The sequence below is a fragment of the Ipomoea triloba genome, chromosome 13 (genome assembly GCF_003576645.1).
Source record: "Ipomoea triloba cultivar NCNSP0323 chromosome 13, ASM357664v1".
NCBI lineage: Eukaryota > Viridiplantae > Streptophyta > Magnoliopsida > Solanales > Convolvulaceae > Ipomoea > Ipomoea triloba.
The window spans coordinates 16891565-16905965 of record NC_044928.1 but is presented as its reverse complement, the minus strand read 5'-3'; the positions used below and the strand labels follow the sequence as shown (position 1 = coordinate 16905965).

General features: G+C 36.9%; 1 protein-coding gene across 1 annotated transcript in view; it reads left to right on the top strand.

The window, feature by feature from the left end:
• The first annotated feature begins 7659 nt into the window (after positions 1-7659).
• The window catches only part of LOC116002419 (regulator of nonsense transcripts 1 homolog), a 19554-nt gene continuing 12812 nt past the window's right edge, over positions 7660-14401 (top strand). The window contains exons 1-9 of the mRNA XM_031242557.1: positions 7660-8327; positions 9265-9516; positions 9628-9798; positions 9973-10023; positions 10323-10415; positions 10564-10659; positions 10923-10973; positions 11077-11195; positions 11686-11794. Coding sequence (XP_031098417.1) covers positions 7806-8327; positions 9265-9516; positions 9628-9798; positions 9973-10023; positions 10323-10415; positions 10564-10659; positions 10923-10973; positions 11077-11195; positions 11686-11794 — 1464 coding nt within the window. The 5' untranslated portion in view covers positions 7660-7805. The remainder of the gene's footprint in view (positions 8328-9264; positions 9517-9627; positions 9799-9972; positions 10024-10322; positions 10416-10563; positions 10660-10922; positions 10974-11076; positions 11196-11685; positions 11795-14401) is intronic.

The following is a 14401-nucleotide window of genomic DNA, read 5'->3' as shown; positions in this document are numbered from 1 at the left end:
ATATATATATATATATATATATATATATATATATATATATATATATTGGCAATCACAGGTAACGCACTTCTTATGGCATAGCTTCACTACTACTACATGGTGGCAGGACTGCACATTCACAGTTTGCTATTCCTATCTCCCTCACAAGTACTCTACCTGTAATATACGACCTGGAAGTGATTTGGCTAAGTTAATTGTTCGATGCCATTTAATCATTTGGGATGAGGCCCCGATGATGCACAAGCACTGTTTTGAAGCATTAGATAGAACAATGAGATCGAGATTTGCTACGAGTTGTTAATCCAAGAAGTTCAGATCAAACTTTTGGTGGTAAAACGGTTGTTTTAGGTGGTGATTTTAGACAGATATCGCTTGTGGCAGGCAAGAAATTATTGTTGCGACCATAAATGCTTCTTATTTGTGGGATCAATGCAAGATTTTGAAGTTAACGAAGAACCTTTGTTTGAATAGTATTAGTGATCGTGGTGAGTTGGAACAACTTGAAGTTTTTGCAAATTGGATTGCATCAATTGGAGATGAGACTATTGGAGATCAAAATGACGGTTGTGAAGAAGTTGAAATTCCAAAAGACATGTTATTGACAAAAAATGGTGATCCCATTGCAACTATAGTGGAGGACACATTCCTAATGTTTTCGACAAACAATGCAGATAAACGCTTCTTAGAAAGCCGTGCTATCCTTGCTCCACACTTGATGTGGTCAATGTTGTAAACCAATACATGAGTGATATACATGTTGCTGAGACTAGGACATACCTCAGTTGTGACACAGTATGTCGGTCTGAGTCAGATGATAGTATTTTCGCAGACGTGCACACATCGGAATTCCTAAATGGTATTCGGGCTTCAAGCATACCAAATCACTCTTTGACATTAAAGGTTGGATCCCCGGTGATGCTTTTGAGAAACATTGATCATACACTCGAGCTTTGTAACGGTACTAGATTGATAGCGACCAAGCTGTGATCCGAGCACGTTATAGAAGCAAATATTTCGACATGACTCCATCAAATCCAAAATTGTCATTCAAGTTCAAATGAAGACAATTCCCATTGATGTTGTCATATGCAATGACTATAAATAAAAGTCAAGGACAATCATTATCTCATATTGATTTGCTTCTGAAATAACCAGTATTTGTGCATGGCCAGTTATATGTAGCCGCATCTAGAGTAAGTAATCCTAAGGGTCTAAAATTCATGATCTGTAATGAGTTAGATAATAATTCTAATTCAACTTATAATGTAGTGTACAAAGAAGTATTTAATAATTTGTAAATTCATTCTTTTAAGTCTTTATTGTTTTCTCATTATTTTCTACTATTTTTTTTCTAGAAGAAATATAAACAAAACAATAGAATTAAAAAATATTAAAATTTAAGTCCGCGCATCGCACGGGTACTTTACTAGTAAGGAATAATGGTGATATGTTGATTAGCAATGAGGAAGTTAACGTAATGATGATAATATATTGATTAGCAGTTGATTATGGAATAATGGTTAATTGATGTGATATATCCACACACAGACACACACACACACACACATATATATATAACTAGTTTTTCTTATGCGCGATGCGCAAAAAATAGGTGCCCAATATTAGTATTTTATATTAAAATTTTATATTTATTTAAATTTTAATATAATAAATAATAATAATAATAATGTAAAATATTTCTATAAATTAGATATTTATATTTAAAAAAAATAACTAACATATAACTCCAATATTTAATGTGTATATATTATTATTATTATTATTATTATTGAAGAAGATAAGAAAATATATGATGGATGCATGTGCATAATAACAATAGTGGAAAAGATAATGGAAGTTATAACGGTAGGGGTATATTTGTCCAAAATATTATGTAGTACAACTTTTATAACATAATGTACAAAAAAACTTAACGGAAAAAACGGACATAAATGAGGGGTATAACCTTCATTCACATTTATTAATATAATATATATATATATATATATATATATATATATATTAGAAGGGCATTTATGTCTTTTAAACATATATTCAATTTCTATTCATTTTACCAACCAAAAGTTGAAATACAATTCTTAAAGTTTATTCATTCAATAACAAATTAGTAGAATATAATTTATGATCTATTCCTTATAACATTCTTATTTCCTTCAAATTCATTCCGTGAATGAAACTTGATGTAAAAGTCTAAAAATTTTGATGGAATACATGGCGTTTGGTTCAAGGAATCTGAGATTACCCTGGTAATATGAGAAATGTAATGTTAGATTACCATGTTTGGTTTAGGTAATCTGAGATGGAAGGTAATATAAGCTTACTGCCACGTAGGAAATGAATGTATATTTGAGGTAATCTGATTACCAAGTTTTGTTTAGGTAATGTAAGATTATTTTGCAATATTCCAAAATTGCCCTCATTTATAGCTATGTGATGGGTAAATACCCCCAAGGACTACTGTAGAAATATAATGTATAGTCCGTGTATTATTGTACCCTAAAAGGTCGGGTGTCCTTTAGAAATTGTTAAGGGTTAAATGTAATATTATATTCCTGAAGGGTCAGGTCCTATTTCTATATAAAGGACCTGACCCTCATGTTAATGGCATTCTGAATCATTGGGACCCTTGCCTCTCGGCCTCTCTCTCTCGTTATTCTCTCTTCTTCTCCAAGAAGGAAGCCATGGCTTCCTTTCCCCTTCTCCCTGTATTCATCCATACACACTCCATACACTACATCATACACAATCAAACACACGTGGTGTAAATCCGTACCCCCGTTTACATTTACACCATCATTGGCGCCGTCTGTGGGGAATGCGACGAAATGCCGTGTTCCTCTAATCAACCGAATGGTATTCACCATCCTTATCACCGTCACAACTCACTGCCGCCGCGCGGCTCACCGGAAAATTCAGCGCTCCGCCACCATCTGGTCGTATAGCGTTCCACCACCGTCAAACAAAAAAATATATATATAAAAATTTCAAACCCAAGCTGGGTTTTAAACCATCCACTTTGTGATCTTCACCATCATGATCACCATCGGTTCATCACCATCGTCAACAACAATAAGGGAGGAAAAAGACACCGCGTTTTTTCCTCGTCGCCAGCCAGAAAGAAGAAAAACCGGCCATCACCGCCGACTTCACCACCACATCCGCCTACGACGTCGCAGCAACCACCTTCGCAACAACCATCAACGCCAACTGAACGACGTCGCACACCGCCGCAGCTACCATTAACTCAACCTTGGATTTTTCATCGCCGACGCCACTGCCGCGAAGACCGCCGACTTCACCACCATTCGCCGCGAGTGTCGCCTCCAAGCTCAGAAAATACGTTGACTCAAGGAACACCCGATCCAACAAACCGCCGGAAAGAGATGTGGTCGCCGGTGATGTCTCTTTCTCTCCGGCAAAGAAGATAGCGAAGAAGAAGATGATGAAGCTCGTTTTTTCTTTCTTCTTCTTAATCCATATAATATTATTATTATTATAAAAAATATATATATAATAATGTATGGGTATGGGGTAGCCGTGCTACCCCATGTGATTTTCATAAAGTGGGGGACTTTTGTCCCCCACATTGCATTTTTTATCATAAAGTGGGGGACTTTTGTCCCCCACATTGCATTTTTTATATTAAAAAGGGGGACTTTTGTCCCCCACATTGCATTTTTTATATTAAAAAAAAAGACTTTTGTCCCCCACATTGCATTTTTTATATTAAAAAAAAAAACTTTTGTCCCCCACATTGCATTTTTTATATTAAAAAAAAAAAAGTATGGGCCTATGGGGTAGCCGTGCTACCCCATGTGATTTTCCTAAAGTGGGGGACTTTGTCACCCACATTGCATTTATATATTAAAAAAAAATGTATGGGAATGGGGTAGCCGTGCTACCCCATGTGATTTTCATAAAGTGGGGGACTTTTGTCCCCCAACCCCATGTGATTTTCATAAAGTGGGGGACTTTTGTCCCCCACATTGCATTTTTATATTAAAAGTGGGGGACTTTTGTCCCCCACATTGCATTTTTATATTAAAAAAAAAAAACTTTTGTCCCCCACATTGCATTTTTATATTAAAAAAAAAAAAGTTTTGTCCCCCACATTGCATTTTTATATTAAAAAAAAAAAAGAAAAAAAAAGTGTACATTGTATAATGTAGTGGGAGAAAAAATATATATTGTTGTAAATAGTTTTTTTATCCCCGTCATATTCCAACAAAAATTATTCAATAGTTTTTTTATCCCCGTCATATTCCAACAAAAATTATTCAATAGTTTTTTTATCCCCGTCATATTCCAACAAAAATTATTCAAGACGAATTTTATCCCCGTCATATTCCAACAAAAATTATTCAAGACGAAGACTATTGAAGACTCATTCCAACAAAAATTATTCAAGACGAAGACTATTGAAGACTCTAAGACTTCAACAAAAATTGTTCAAGATGAAAAGACTATATCTGAAGTTGGAGACGCTACCCAGAATTAGAACTACAATACTTTTAGAGTTGGAGACTACAAGCTTTTTGTAATAGGTCTACATTGAAAGTAGGCAAAAGATGTAAATTGTAGTATAAGATCATTGTACCAAAAAAATATATATAAATATATTTTTATTGGGTAGCACGGCTGCTAGCCTGCTACCCTGTGTGTAGTTCATAAAGTGGGGGACCTTGTCCCCCAACCCCTTCGAAAAAAAAAAAAAAAAAAACCGGCTCTTCCGTTTGGGGTTTGATTAACCTGCACGGATTTGTTGTTTGATTGTGTCCATGCCTCGTCATGGCACTTGAAAAAAGGACCATTGCGGTCGCAAAAGGGCCATTGTGGTCGCAAAAAAATATATAATAATAATTAAAAAAAAAAAAAAATCCCGCGCTCCCGCGATGAGACCAAAATGGTCGCCCAAATACCGGCTTGGTGAAAAAGATGCCCTTGGCACAAAGAAAAAAGGACCATTGTGGTCGCAAAAAAATTATAAATCCCGCTTCTCAGCGATGAGACCCCTGTGGTCGTTAAAGCACCAGCTCGGTAAAAAGATGCCTTTGGCACAAAAAATCTTGCGAATTTTATCCCGCTTCTGAGCGATGCCGCTTTTTAGCGATGACTTTCCCGCTTCTTAGCGATGCCGCTTTTCAGCGATGATTTTATCCCGCTTCTTAGCGATGCCGCTTTTCAGCGATGACTTTATCCTGCTTCTTAGCGATGCCGCTTTTCAGCGATGACTTTATCCCGCTTCTTAGCGATGCCGCTTTTCAGCGATGATTTTATCCCGCTTTTTAGCGATGCCGCTTTTCAGCGATGTTTTTATCCCGCTTTTTAGCGATGCCGCTTTTGAGTGATGAATTTATCCCGCTTTTTAGCGATGCCGCTTTTCAGCGATGTTTTTATCCCGCTTTTCAGCGATGACTTTCCCGCTTCTTAGCGATGCCGCTTTTCAGCGATGACTTTCCCGCCTCTTAGCGCTGCCGCTTTTCAGCGATGACTTTATTCCGCTTTTTAGCGATGACTTTATCCCGCTTCTTAGCGATACCGCTTTTCAGCGATGTTTTTATCCCACTTTTTAGCGATGATTGTATTCCGCTTTTTAGCACCGCTTTTCAACGATGAATCTATCCCGCTTCTCAACGATGAGCTTATACCGATTCTCAGCAAGGCCGCCTTTTTAGTGATGAATTTATCCCGCGTCTTGGCGTTAATGTGGTAGGTCTATATCTGCTCGGCATCATATTATTTTCTCCTACCGCTCGATGGTTGGCATTATCTTCTCCATCTATAGATGTTCGATATTTTTGCATCTCGACAATGGCAGCACAAGGAGCAACATAACTACATCAACAACTAGACATAACCCCTTGTAGTCTTTAATTATTACGCTTTTGGTTGCACTCTTTTTCCCTTAGCTAGGTTTTTTCCCACTGGGTTTTTTCTTAGTCTAAGGTTTTTAACGAGGCAACCAGTGTAAATCACGCCCCATGCTCAACTCAGACTTAAGGGGTTCGTCACAGTCTATTAAGGCATTCAGATCGGGGAGACTTTGCTTGTAACAAGTTGGCCGCCTGGAGCACATTTTACTTCTCGAACCTGACGACTCTCGCAGATTCAAGAAGTGGGGGACTTGTGATGGGTAAATACCCCCAAGGACTACTGTAGAAATATAATGTATAGTCCGTGTATTATTGTACCCTAAAAGGTCGGGTGTCCCTTAGAAATTGTTAAGGGTTAAATGTAATATTATATTCCTGAAGGGTCAGGTCCTATTTCTATATAAAGGACCTGACCCTCATGTTAATGGCATTCTGAATCATTGGGACCCTTGCCTCTCGGCCTCTCTCTCTCGTTATTCTCTCTTCTTCTCCAAGAAGGAAGCCATGGCTTCCTTTCCCCTTCTCCCTGTATTCATCCATACACACTCCATACACTACATCATACACAATCAAACACACGTGGTGTAAATCCGTACCCCCGTTTACATTTACACCATCACTATGTTATTCATCAGACGAAGACACATACGATACATGCGCAAAGTATTCCAGCAACTGCTATTCTTGCGAAACTCCATATCCTCATTTTGCATCTCTACAGTACTTGTACGCATTCCTTTATTATTATTTTATTATTATTATTAGTGGTATTATTATTATTAGTAGTAGTAGTAGTAGAAGAAGAAGCATCTTGTTAAATTTTGAATTATAATAAAAAAACTTACACTAGTAGTAGTATATGAGGGTATTTATGTAATTGATGTAATATAACCTAAAATATAACCTTCAACCAAACAAGTTACTATTACATCCCTACAACTTTAACCAAACTCATCAGGTAATTTTATATTCCCGAAATTTTACATTACCTTTCTGGAGATAATCATATTATCTGGGTAATTTAAGATTTCGTGAACCAAACGGCCCCCTTAATCCATATTAAATACATCCTTAGTATGTCGTGACTCACGAGTCAGCTCGTCCAATCCATTAGGGGCCGTTTGGTTCGGGTAATCTGAGATTACCTAGGTAATCTGAGTCTGGTAATGTTATATTACCTTGTTTGTTTCAAGTTATGAGATTACCTGGTAATGTTATATTAGCTCAAAGCTGATGTGGCGGTAATGTTTCAAGGTAATGTGATTACCCTCGTTTTTTTAGGTAATCTAAGATTACCTTGGATTATTCCAACTTTGCCCCTGTTAACTAATCCTTATATAATAATAATAATAATAATAATAATAATAATAATAATAATAATAATAATACTAACACAATAACATATATAAAATAAATATATGTTTATATAATCAAATATACATGTGTGTATATTTATATATTTATTTTTTTAATATTAAGCATCAATACATTCATTCATATAAATAAATAAAAATACACACAATCAAGACACACAAATAAATAAATAAATAAATAAATAAATATATATATATAAAAGTACATTATAGTAAATTGTTCGATATAACCTAAAATATAACCCTTAACCAAAGAAAGTAATATTATATTCCACGATCCAAATTAAACACATTAGGTAAATCAATCACATTGGATAATCCTATTACCTGGGTAATCCAAAATTCAGTGAACGAAAAGCCTTACTTGTCATATTTCATTCACGTAAACGCTTAAAACAAATCAACAAAGTCTTACCAACTCGCCATTTCTTCGTCGGCGTCTCGCCGAGTCTTTTCCGCCCCTGCAACCCTAATCCTATACCACCACTTTCGGAAGCTCCAATCCCAAAACCCTAAGCCTTGCGCTATTCGTATTCTAATGGACTCTCAGCCAAACGATCTGTACGACACTGCGTCCCAGCCAGATACGGGCAACGACGCCTACACCTTCGTCGAGTTCAACACGCCTGGCGAGGAATTCGATTACCCGGATTTTCAAGAACTTTCTCAGCCCATTCGACCTTCGGCGTGGCCCACGCCCTCAGATTCCTTGGTCTCCGAAGCACCTGATAGGCCCCCCTCATCCGACACCTCGCCCTCCACCAAATCCCGCTACGGTGGGGCCGGTGGAAATGGACCCGGCGGAAAAGGTAGCAGTAATAGTAATCAGTCTGCAGCTTTCGATGCCTTAGCCGCTGGGATGAGCGGGTTGAATTTCGAGGAGACTGGGGATGATGAGGGGTTTGAGTTCGGGAAAGGGGATTTTGCCGTGGAGCATGCTTGTCGGTACTGTGGCATAACAAACCCCGCCTGTGTTGTCAGGTGCAATGTGCCGTCATGTCGCAAGTGGTTCTGCAATTCTAGGGGGAATACTTCGGGCTCGCACATTGTTAATCACCTGGTAAGTCTGGGGATACATAAGCTGTTTTCCTTTTTAACTTTTTAGGCAAACGCTTTGTATCTGATTATATGCTGAGCTAATCAATGGGGGAATTGCATTGATGATAAGATATTGCACGTTATCATCTATCTGTTCAAATGAATGAAACTGAAGAATGGGATAATTAGAGCATTTGCATTTTCCTGGTTACATTATTTTTTTTTTTTGTTTCCTTTTTAATGCCATATTGAATGAGTTAGTACTTAGTAGAAAAAAAGTGATAGATTTGAAGCTTCAGTAACTTGGGAAGTTAGAATTAGTTAATAGATTGAAGAGGTAAGCTTCTTAAACTAATTAGTCAGTAGAGATACATCAGAGGTCAAAATGTGCAGCTTATTCTTTGCTTACATGCTCAAAGCATGATCTTTTGATATGGTCACTGGAGCTACAAGGGATGACGAGAATCTATGAGTGGAGGAAACTGAATGAACTAAGTGAAAATATGGCAAAAAGTTTATGTTCTGTGTTTGTTTTTTGTTTGTAGTTGAGAATTTTGAACTGGGAAATTGTACCTTTCCAACAAACCGGATATGTACTGTCTGATGTGGCATGTTGCATAAAACTTTTGAACTTGTTTACCCTTATAATTCCCGTGTCTATTTAAGTTCCTCCCTTGAGTTTTTATTTTTATTTTTTTGATTTTAATTGTTTTTAAATTTTTTATAAATGAGATAAAATGGGGAAGTGACAGTGAGTTAAGAAGGGAAGGTTCATGCTATGTTTTTCTTCCTCTGTTTTAGATGTTTTGTTTATCAGAATTCTTTGATGGACATTCATTGAAGATTTGTAAACACTGAAATATATTTGTAGTTTATCCCAAAAAATAACATTAGCAAATTTGTTAGCAAATTTATTGGTCATGACGTTTTAGCCAATTTTCACTGTTTAACTTTTCCAGGTTCGAGCGAAACACAAGGAGGTGTGCCTTCATAAAGATAGTCCTCTTGGTGAAACAATTCTTGAGTGCTATAATTGTGGATGTCGAAATGTCTTTCTTTTAGGGTTCATCTCTGCCAAGACTGAGAGTGTTGTTGTTCTGCTCTGCCGGGAACCTTGTTTAAATGTTAATGCATTGAAGGATATGAATTGGGACTTGAGCCAGTGGTGCCCCCTAATTGATGATAGATGTTTCTTGCAGTGGCTTGTTAAGGTTTTTGATACTCCTGCAACTATTGTGTGTGTGTTTTTTAAACATAATTTTTTGTTATTTATATCTTGACATTAAATTGGCAATGGGATCTATTGTTGTTTTCCATTGCAGGTCCCATCTGAGCAGGAACAGTTGAGGGCACGCCAGATCAGTGCTCAGCAAATAAACAAGGTTGAAGAATTGTGGAAGACTAACCCTGACGCTACCCTGGAAGATCTTGAGAAGCCTGGTGTAGATGATGAACCTCAGCCTGTTGCCTTGAAGTATGAAGATGCATATCAGGTGTGTATACTCTATACATATACTTCATGGAGTTCATGGTTTGATAATCTGCTTGTTTATATATGGATAGTTTCCTAAGAATGTTTCCTACGGGATTTATAACTAATTGGCTGTTTTGAACAATTTTTTTTTCAGTATTTAGCTGAATTTTTTCATAATTTTATTTCCTTGCAGTATCAAAACATCTTTGCACCACTGATCAAGCTTGAAGCTGACTATGATAAGGTTCTGCAATTTTATCTTTTTAATGGGGCTGTAGTAATGGTGGTTGAAGGAGGGTTTTTTTTTTTTTGGGTGATTGATTTCCTTCATTCTCCCATTTCTTTTAACTTCAACTTATGCAGAAGTTACTTGAATGCATAAATTCAATGATTTATTTCTATCTGAATATTGTTTGGCTTCTCTCCTTTTAACATCTTCTGCTTTTCTTGTCAGCTTACCTGCATTGCTGCTTCTTTTGTTTTGTTTCCATCTATGTGAGTGCTAAAACTTTTACATCTTTTGCATATCATTATATTGAATAGATGATGAAAGAGTCCCAGAGTAAAGACAATTTGACTGTTCGCTGGGATGTCGGTCTAAACAAGAAGCGCATTGCATATTTTGTTTTTCCTAAGGTACTTAAACACATTTTATTTTTTTTGGTGTGATTTGTACAGTTTACATTCAGGTAAGTACTGCCGTTTCTCTGTCTCTGTCTCTCTTTTCTGTGTTTTTATGGTCTGCTTGCCTTGCTTTTTTTTAAAGGACATGTTTTTTCTGCAGGAAGATAACGAGTTGCGCCTTGTACCTGGTGATGAGTTGCGGTTACGTTATTCAGGAGATGCAGCTCATCCAGCTTGGCAGTCAGTAGGGCATGTGGTAGGGTTTTTTCTAAATGTCCTTGTCTGTAATACACCTCCCTAAAAAATAATAGTGAAGTAACAAAGGAAAGAAAGAAATATTTCTGTGGTTACTCTTGTGCTCGAAAAGGAAAGGAGGATGAGATGAGTAAAATTGAATTTCTTTCACTTTTTATAGTGCAAGTGAAAATGTGAAACCCTTTTGCTTATTTTATTTCTTATTTTAAAGCTAGTGAAACATCATGCTTTTTGAATGAAGTGATGGAAGTAATATTTTTCCAGATAAAACTAACTGCACAAGAGGAGGTTGCACTTGAACTTCGTGCTAGTCAGGTATGCTTTATTGCATTCTCTTTATTCCCTTAATCCCTTCTATTTTGACCTTCTAATTTCACATTGTATTCATTTTTTGTTTGTGTTAAACCTGTTTTTGAAGGGTGTTCCTGTTGATGTTAACCATGGGTTTAGTGTTGACTTTGTCTGGAAGAGTACCAGCTTTGACCGGATGCAAAGTGCAATGAAAAGTTTTGCCGTGGATGAGACAAGTGTGAGTGGGTAAGTAAAAAATGTCAACCATGGTAATGGCAGTGATCTATGGTGTTTCATTGATGATGTATGTGTTGAAAATGTCAATTAGTTAAAGGAAACATTTATGTTCATTAGCGATGTTTTTTGCAATGTCTGATATCTCATGGTTTTGAAAGTTAACTGTTAATGCAGTGAATTGATTGATGTCCATACTTGAATATAGCTTTCTACATATTTGTATTGTGCTAAGCTTTTGTTAATTTTCTTGCTGACCAATGTAATATAAATTGTATCTGATTCAGTTTCAGTGCAAATTGTAATTTTTTTCAGTCCATTTTCTTATTTTGCAGTTCATTCTAATTTGTCCTTCCTGGTATCATTAATGATGTATTTGGTTACTAAAATTTGTTACATAAATAAATTATGAATCTTCTGTTGGTTGAGTATTTATGTCTGTGATCATTGTTCAATATGTCTTGTTCTTTTTGCTCTTTACTCAAGCTTGCACGCCCTGCAGGTACATTTATCACCACTTGTTAGGTCATGAAGTTGAGATGCAGCTGGTTCGTAATACACTGCCTCGCCGCTTTGGTGCTCCTGGTCTTCCTGAGCTCAATGCATCTCAAGTATGTTCCAAGACATATCTACACCTCTGAACTGTGTCTAGCCCTAACTCCTCCTCCCTTCTCTTATTGCTTTGAAGTGAATTTCTTGTTGGGTATCTCTAAATTTTGATAGTAGTGTATGGAATTCCTATTGAAACAGAGGAGCTTCATCAGCTCTTGTTAACTTTGCATTCATCTCTTAGATGTAGTTTCAACCATGCTGTGTGACAGCTAGGCTTTGGGCAGAAGGAAGTACACATTCAAATTTCAGTTGATGCCTTTATTTGATTCCCCCTTATCCAATTAAATTCTCCTTTCTTGCCTCCCTTGAGACCTTTTTTTTGGGGGTTGGGGGGGGGGGGGGGGGGGGGTGACAGAGGGGGTGGGCGGTGACAGGATTCTTGTTGGCGTTTGCTTACCAATTATGAACCATGACTGAAGGGGGTGGTGGGGCGGTGACAGGATTCTTGTTGGCGTTTGCTTACCAATTATGAACCATGACTGAAATGTAGAGAAGGGTTGTATATTCATTAGTTCATGTTGTGTCTGGTAGGTTTTTGCTGTAAAAAGTGTGCTTCAAAAGCCATTAGTCTGATTCAAGGTCCCCCTGGCACTGGAAAGACTGTCACATCTGCTGCCATTGTGTATCATATGGCCAAACAGGGCCAGGGCCAGGTAAAATTAATTTCATTTGCTTATCTCATGGAATTGTCTTTATATTATTGTTTTTCTAACTTTTCCTATCAGGTTTTGGTCTGTGCTCCCAGTAATGTGGCTGTGGACCAACTAGCTGAGAAAATAAGTGCTACAGGTCTTAAGGTAAGCATGTGCATAATCATCATGCTGTGCATAATTGTAACTTGGCACTTGCTGCTGTTGTTAGAGTACAGTATGCAATTGGTTTGATAAGTATACTATTTTACAGGTTGTAAGGCTTTGTGCCAAGTCAAGGGAAGCTGTCAGTTCTCCTGTTGAGCATTTAACTCTTCATTATCAGGTGTCTTTTGTTAATTTTCCTTTATATGTGCATGCATAGATGCATTTTTCTTCTGTCTCAGTAACTCAGCCTTTTATTTATATTGGTTCCTTGCAGGTTCGCCATCTTGATACGTCAGAGAAAAGTGAGCTTCACAAGTTACAGCAACTCAAAGATGAACAAGGTGTTTGTTGTTTATTTAGTAGCTAGCTGTCTGAGCTTTTTTTCACAGTTGCTAATTTGCTATTGGAAATTTGGATATAATTTTATAAATTTCTTTGCTATTTATGCTTTATTATGTGCTTGTGTCATGTCAATAAAGTGTCTGATTTTTGGACTTCTCTTTTACATTTTCTTTCAGGAGAACTATCTAGCAGTGATGAAAAAGAATATAAAGCTTTGAAACGGGCAACAGAAAGAGGAGATAACTCAGAGTGCTGATGTCATTTGTTGCACCTGTGTTGGTGCTGGAGATCCTAGACTGGCAAATTTCAGGTTCCGTCAGGTTGAATTGCATAACAACTCAACATATAGGGCTATCTTGTCTTGTTTATCCTTTTTCTCTTTCCTTAACGCTCAGCAGGTTGTGTGAAGCAGTGGTTCTGTTTTATGCTGTTTGTAATATACTTTTCTTGATCATGTTTATAGGTGCTCATTGATGAATCCACACAAGCAACTGAACCTGAATGCCTTATTCCCTTGGTTCTGGGAACAAAGCAGGTATCTATTGCACCTTATTAGTGAAAAACATTTTATTCATTTTTTATATGTTGGTATTTACAATTAGTTGCTTTGCTAGGTTATTCTTGTGGGTGACCACTGCCAGCTTGGTCCTGTTATTATGTGCAAGAAAGCTGCTCGGCTGGGCTTGCTCAATCACTATTTGAGCGCCTTGTCTTACTTGGTGTCAAGCCAATCCGGCTGCAGGTGATTGTCTTGATGGTTTTTTGAGTTATCATGTATGCTTGTAGTTCCAGTTACCTATTGGCCTGTTTGAAACTTTGAATGGCATGAAAGGAAGCAAACGTAAAGGAAAATTTCTGTATGAAGTAATGAAGTTAGGTAGTAGCTACCAAACTAAAAAATTTGTGCCAACAATAACATAAAATTCTTTACCTCATTTTAAAGTACCCTTTTAATTCTTCTAAAGTAAAAAGAGTACAAAATTGTTACTTTTGTACTTAGTCATGTTCGTTAAACTTTTGTGATTTAATCACAATTTTACTCAAATGGGATTTAATAGATGATTCCTCTGTGCTTTAGAATCTGCCACTGGAAGTTTTCTTATGTTTGTAAAACTCACATATGTAAAATTCATATATGTACAGTGCATTAGCTGTGCAATGCTTATTTTCAAATTGCATTCAGTACCCGCCTAATTAAACCTTACAGGCTCTCTCTCTCTCCCCTCCTCTTGCTTGCAATGCTACTGCTCCATCTCTTTTACTTTGCGTCGTTCCATCTTTGTCATTATTCATTTCCTTCCTAAGTTAGTCTTGTAAAATTTGGCAATTGTTCTTTGTGCATGTTTGTGTTTTTTATTTTTTAATTATCACGTAAAGTGCATTCAATCCCATGTTTATGTGTATTACATTTCAGGTACAATATCGAATGCATCCTGCCCTTTCTGAATTCCCGTACTAACTTTTCTC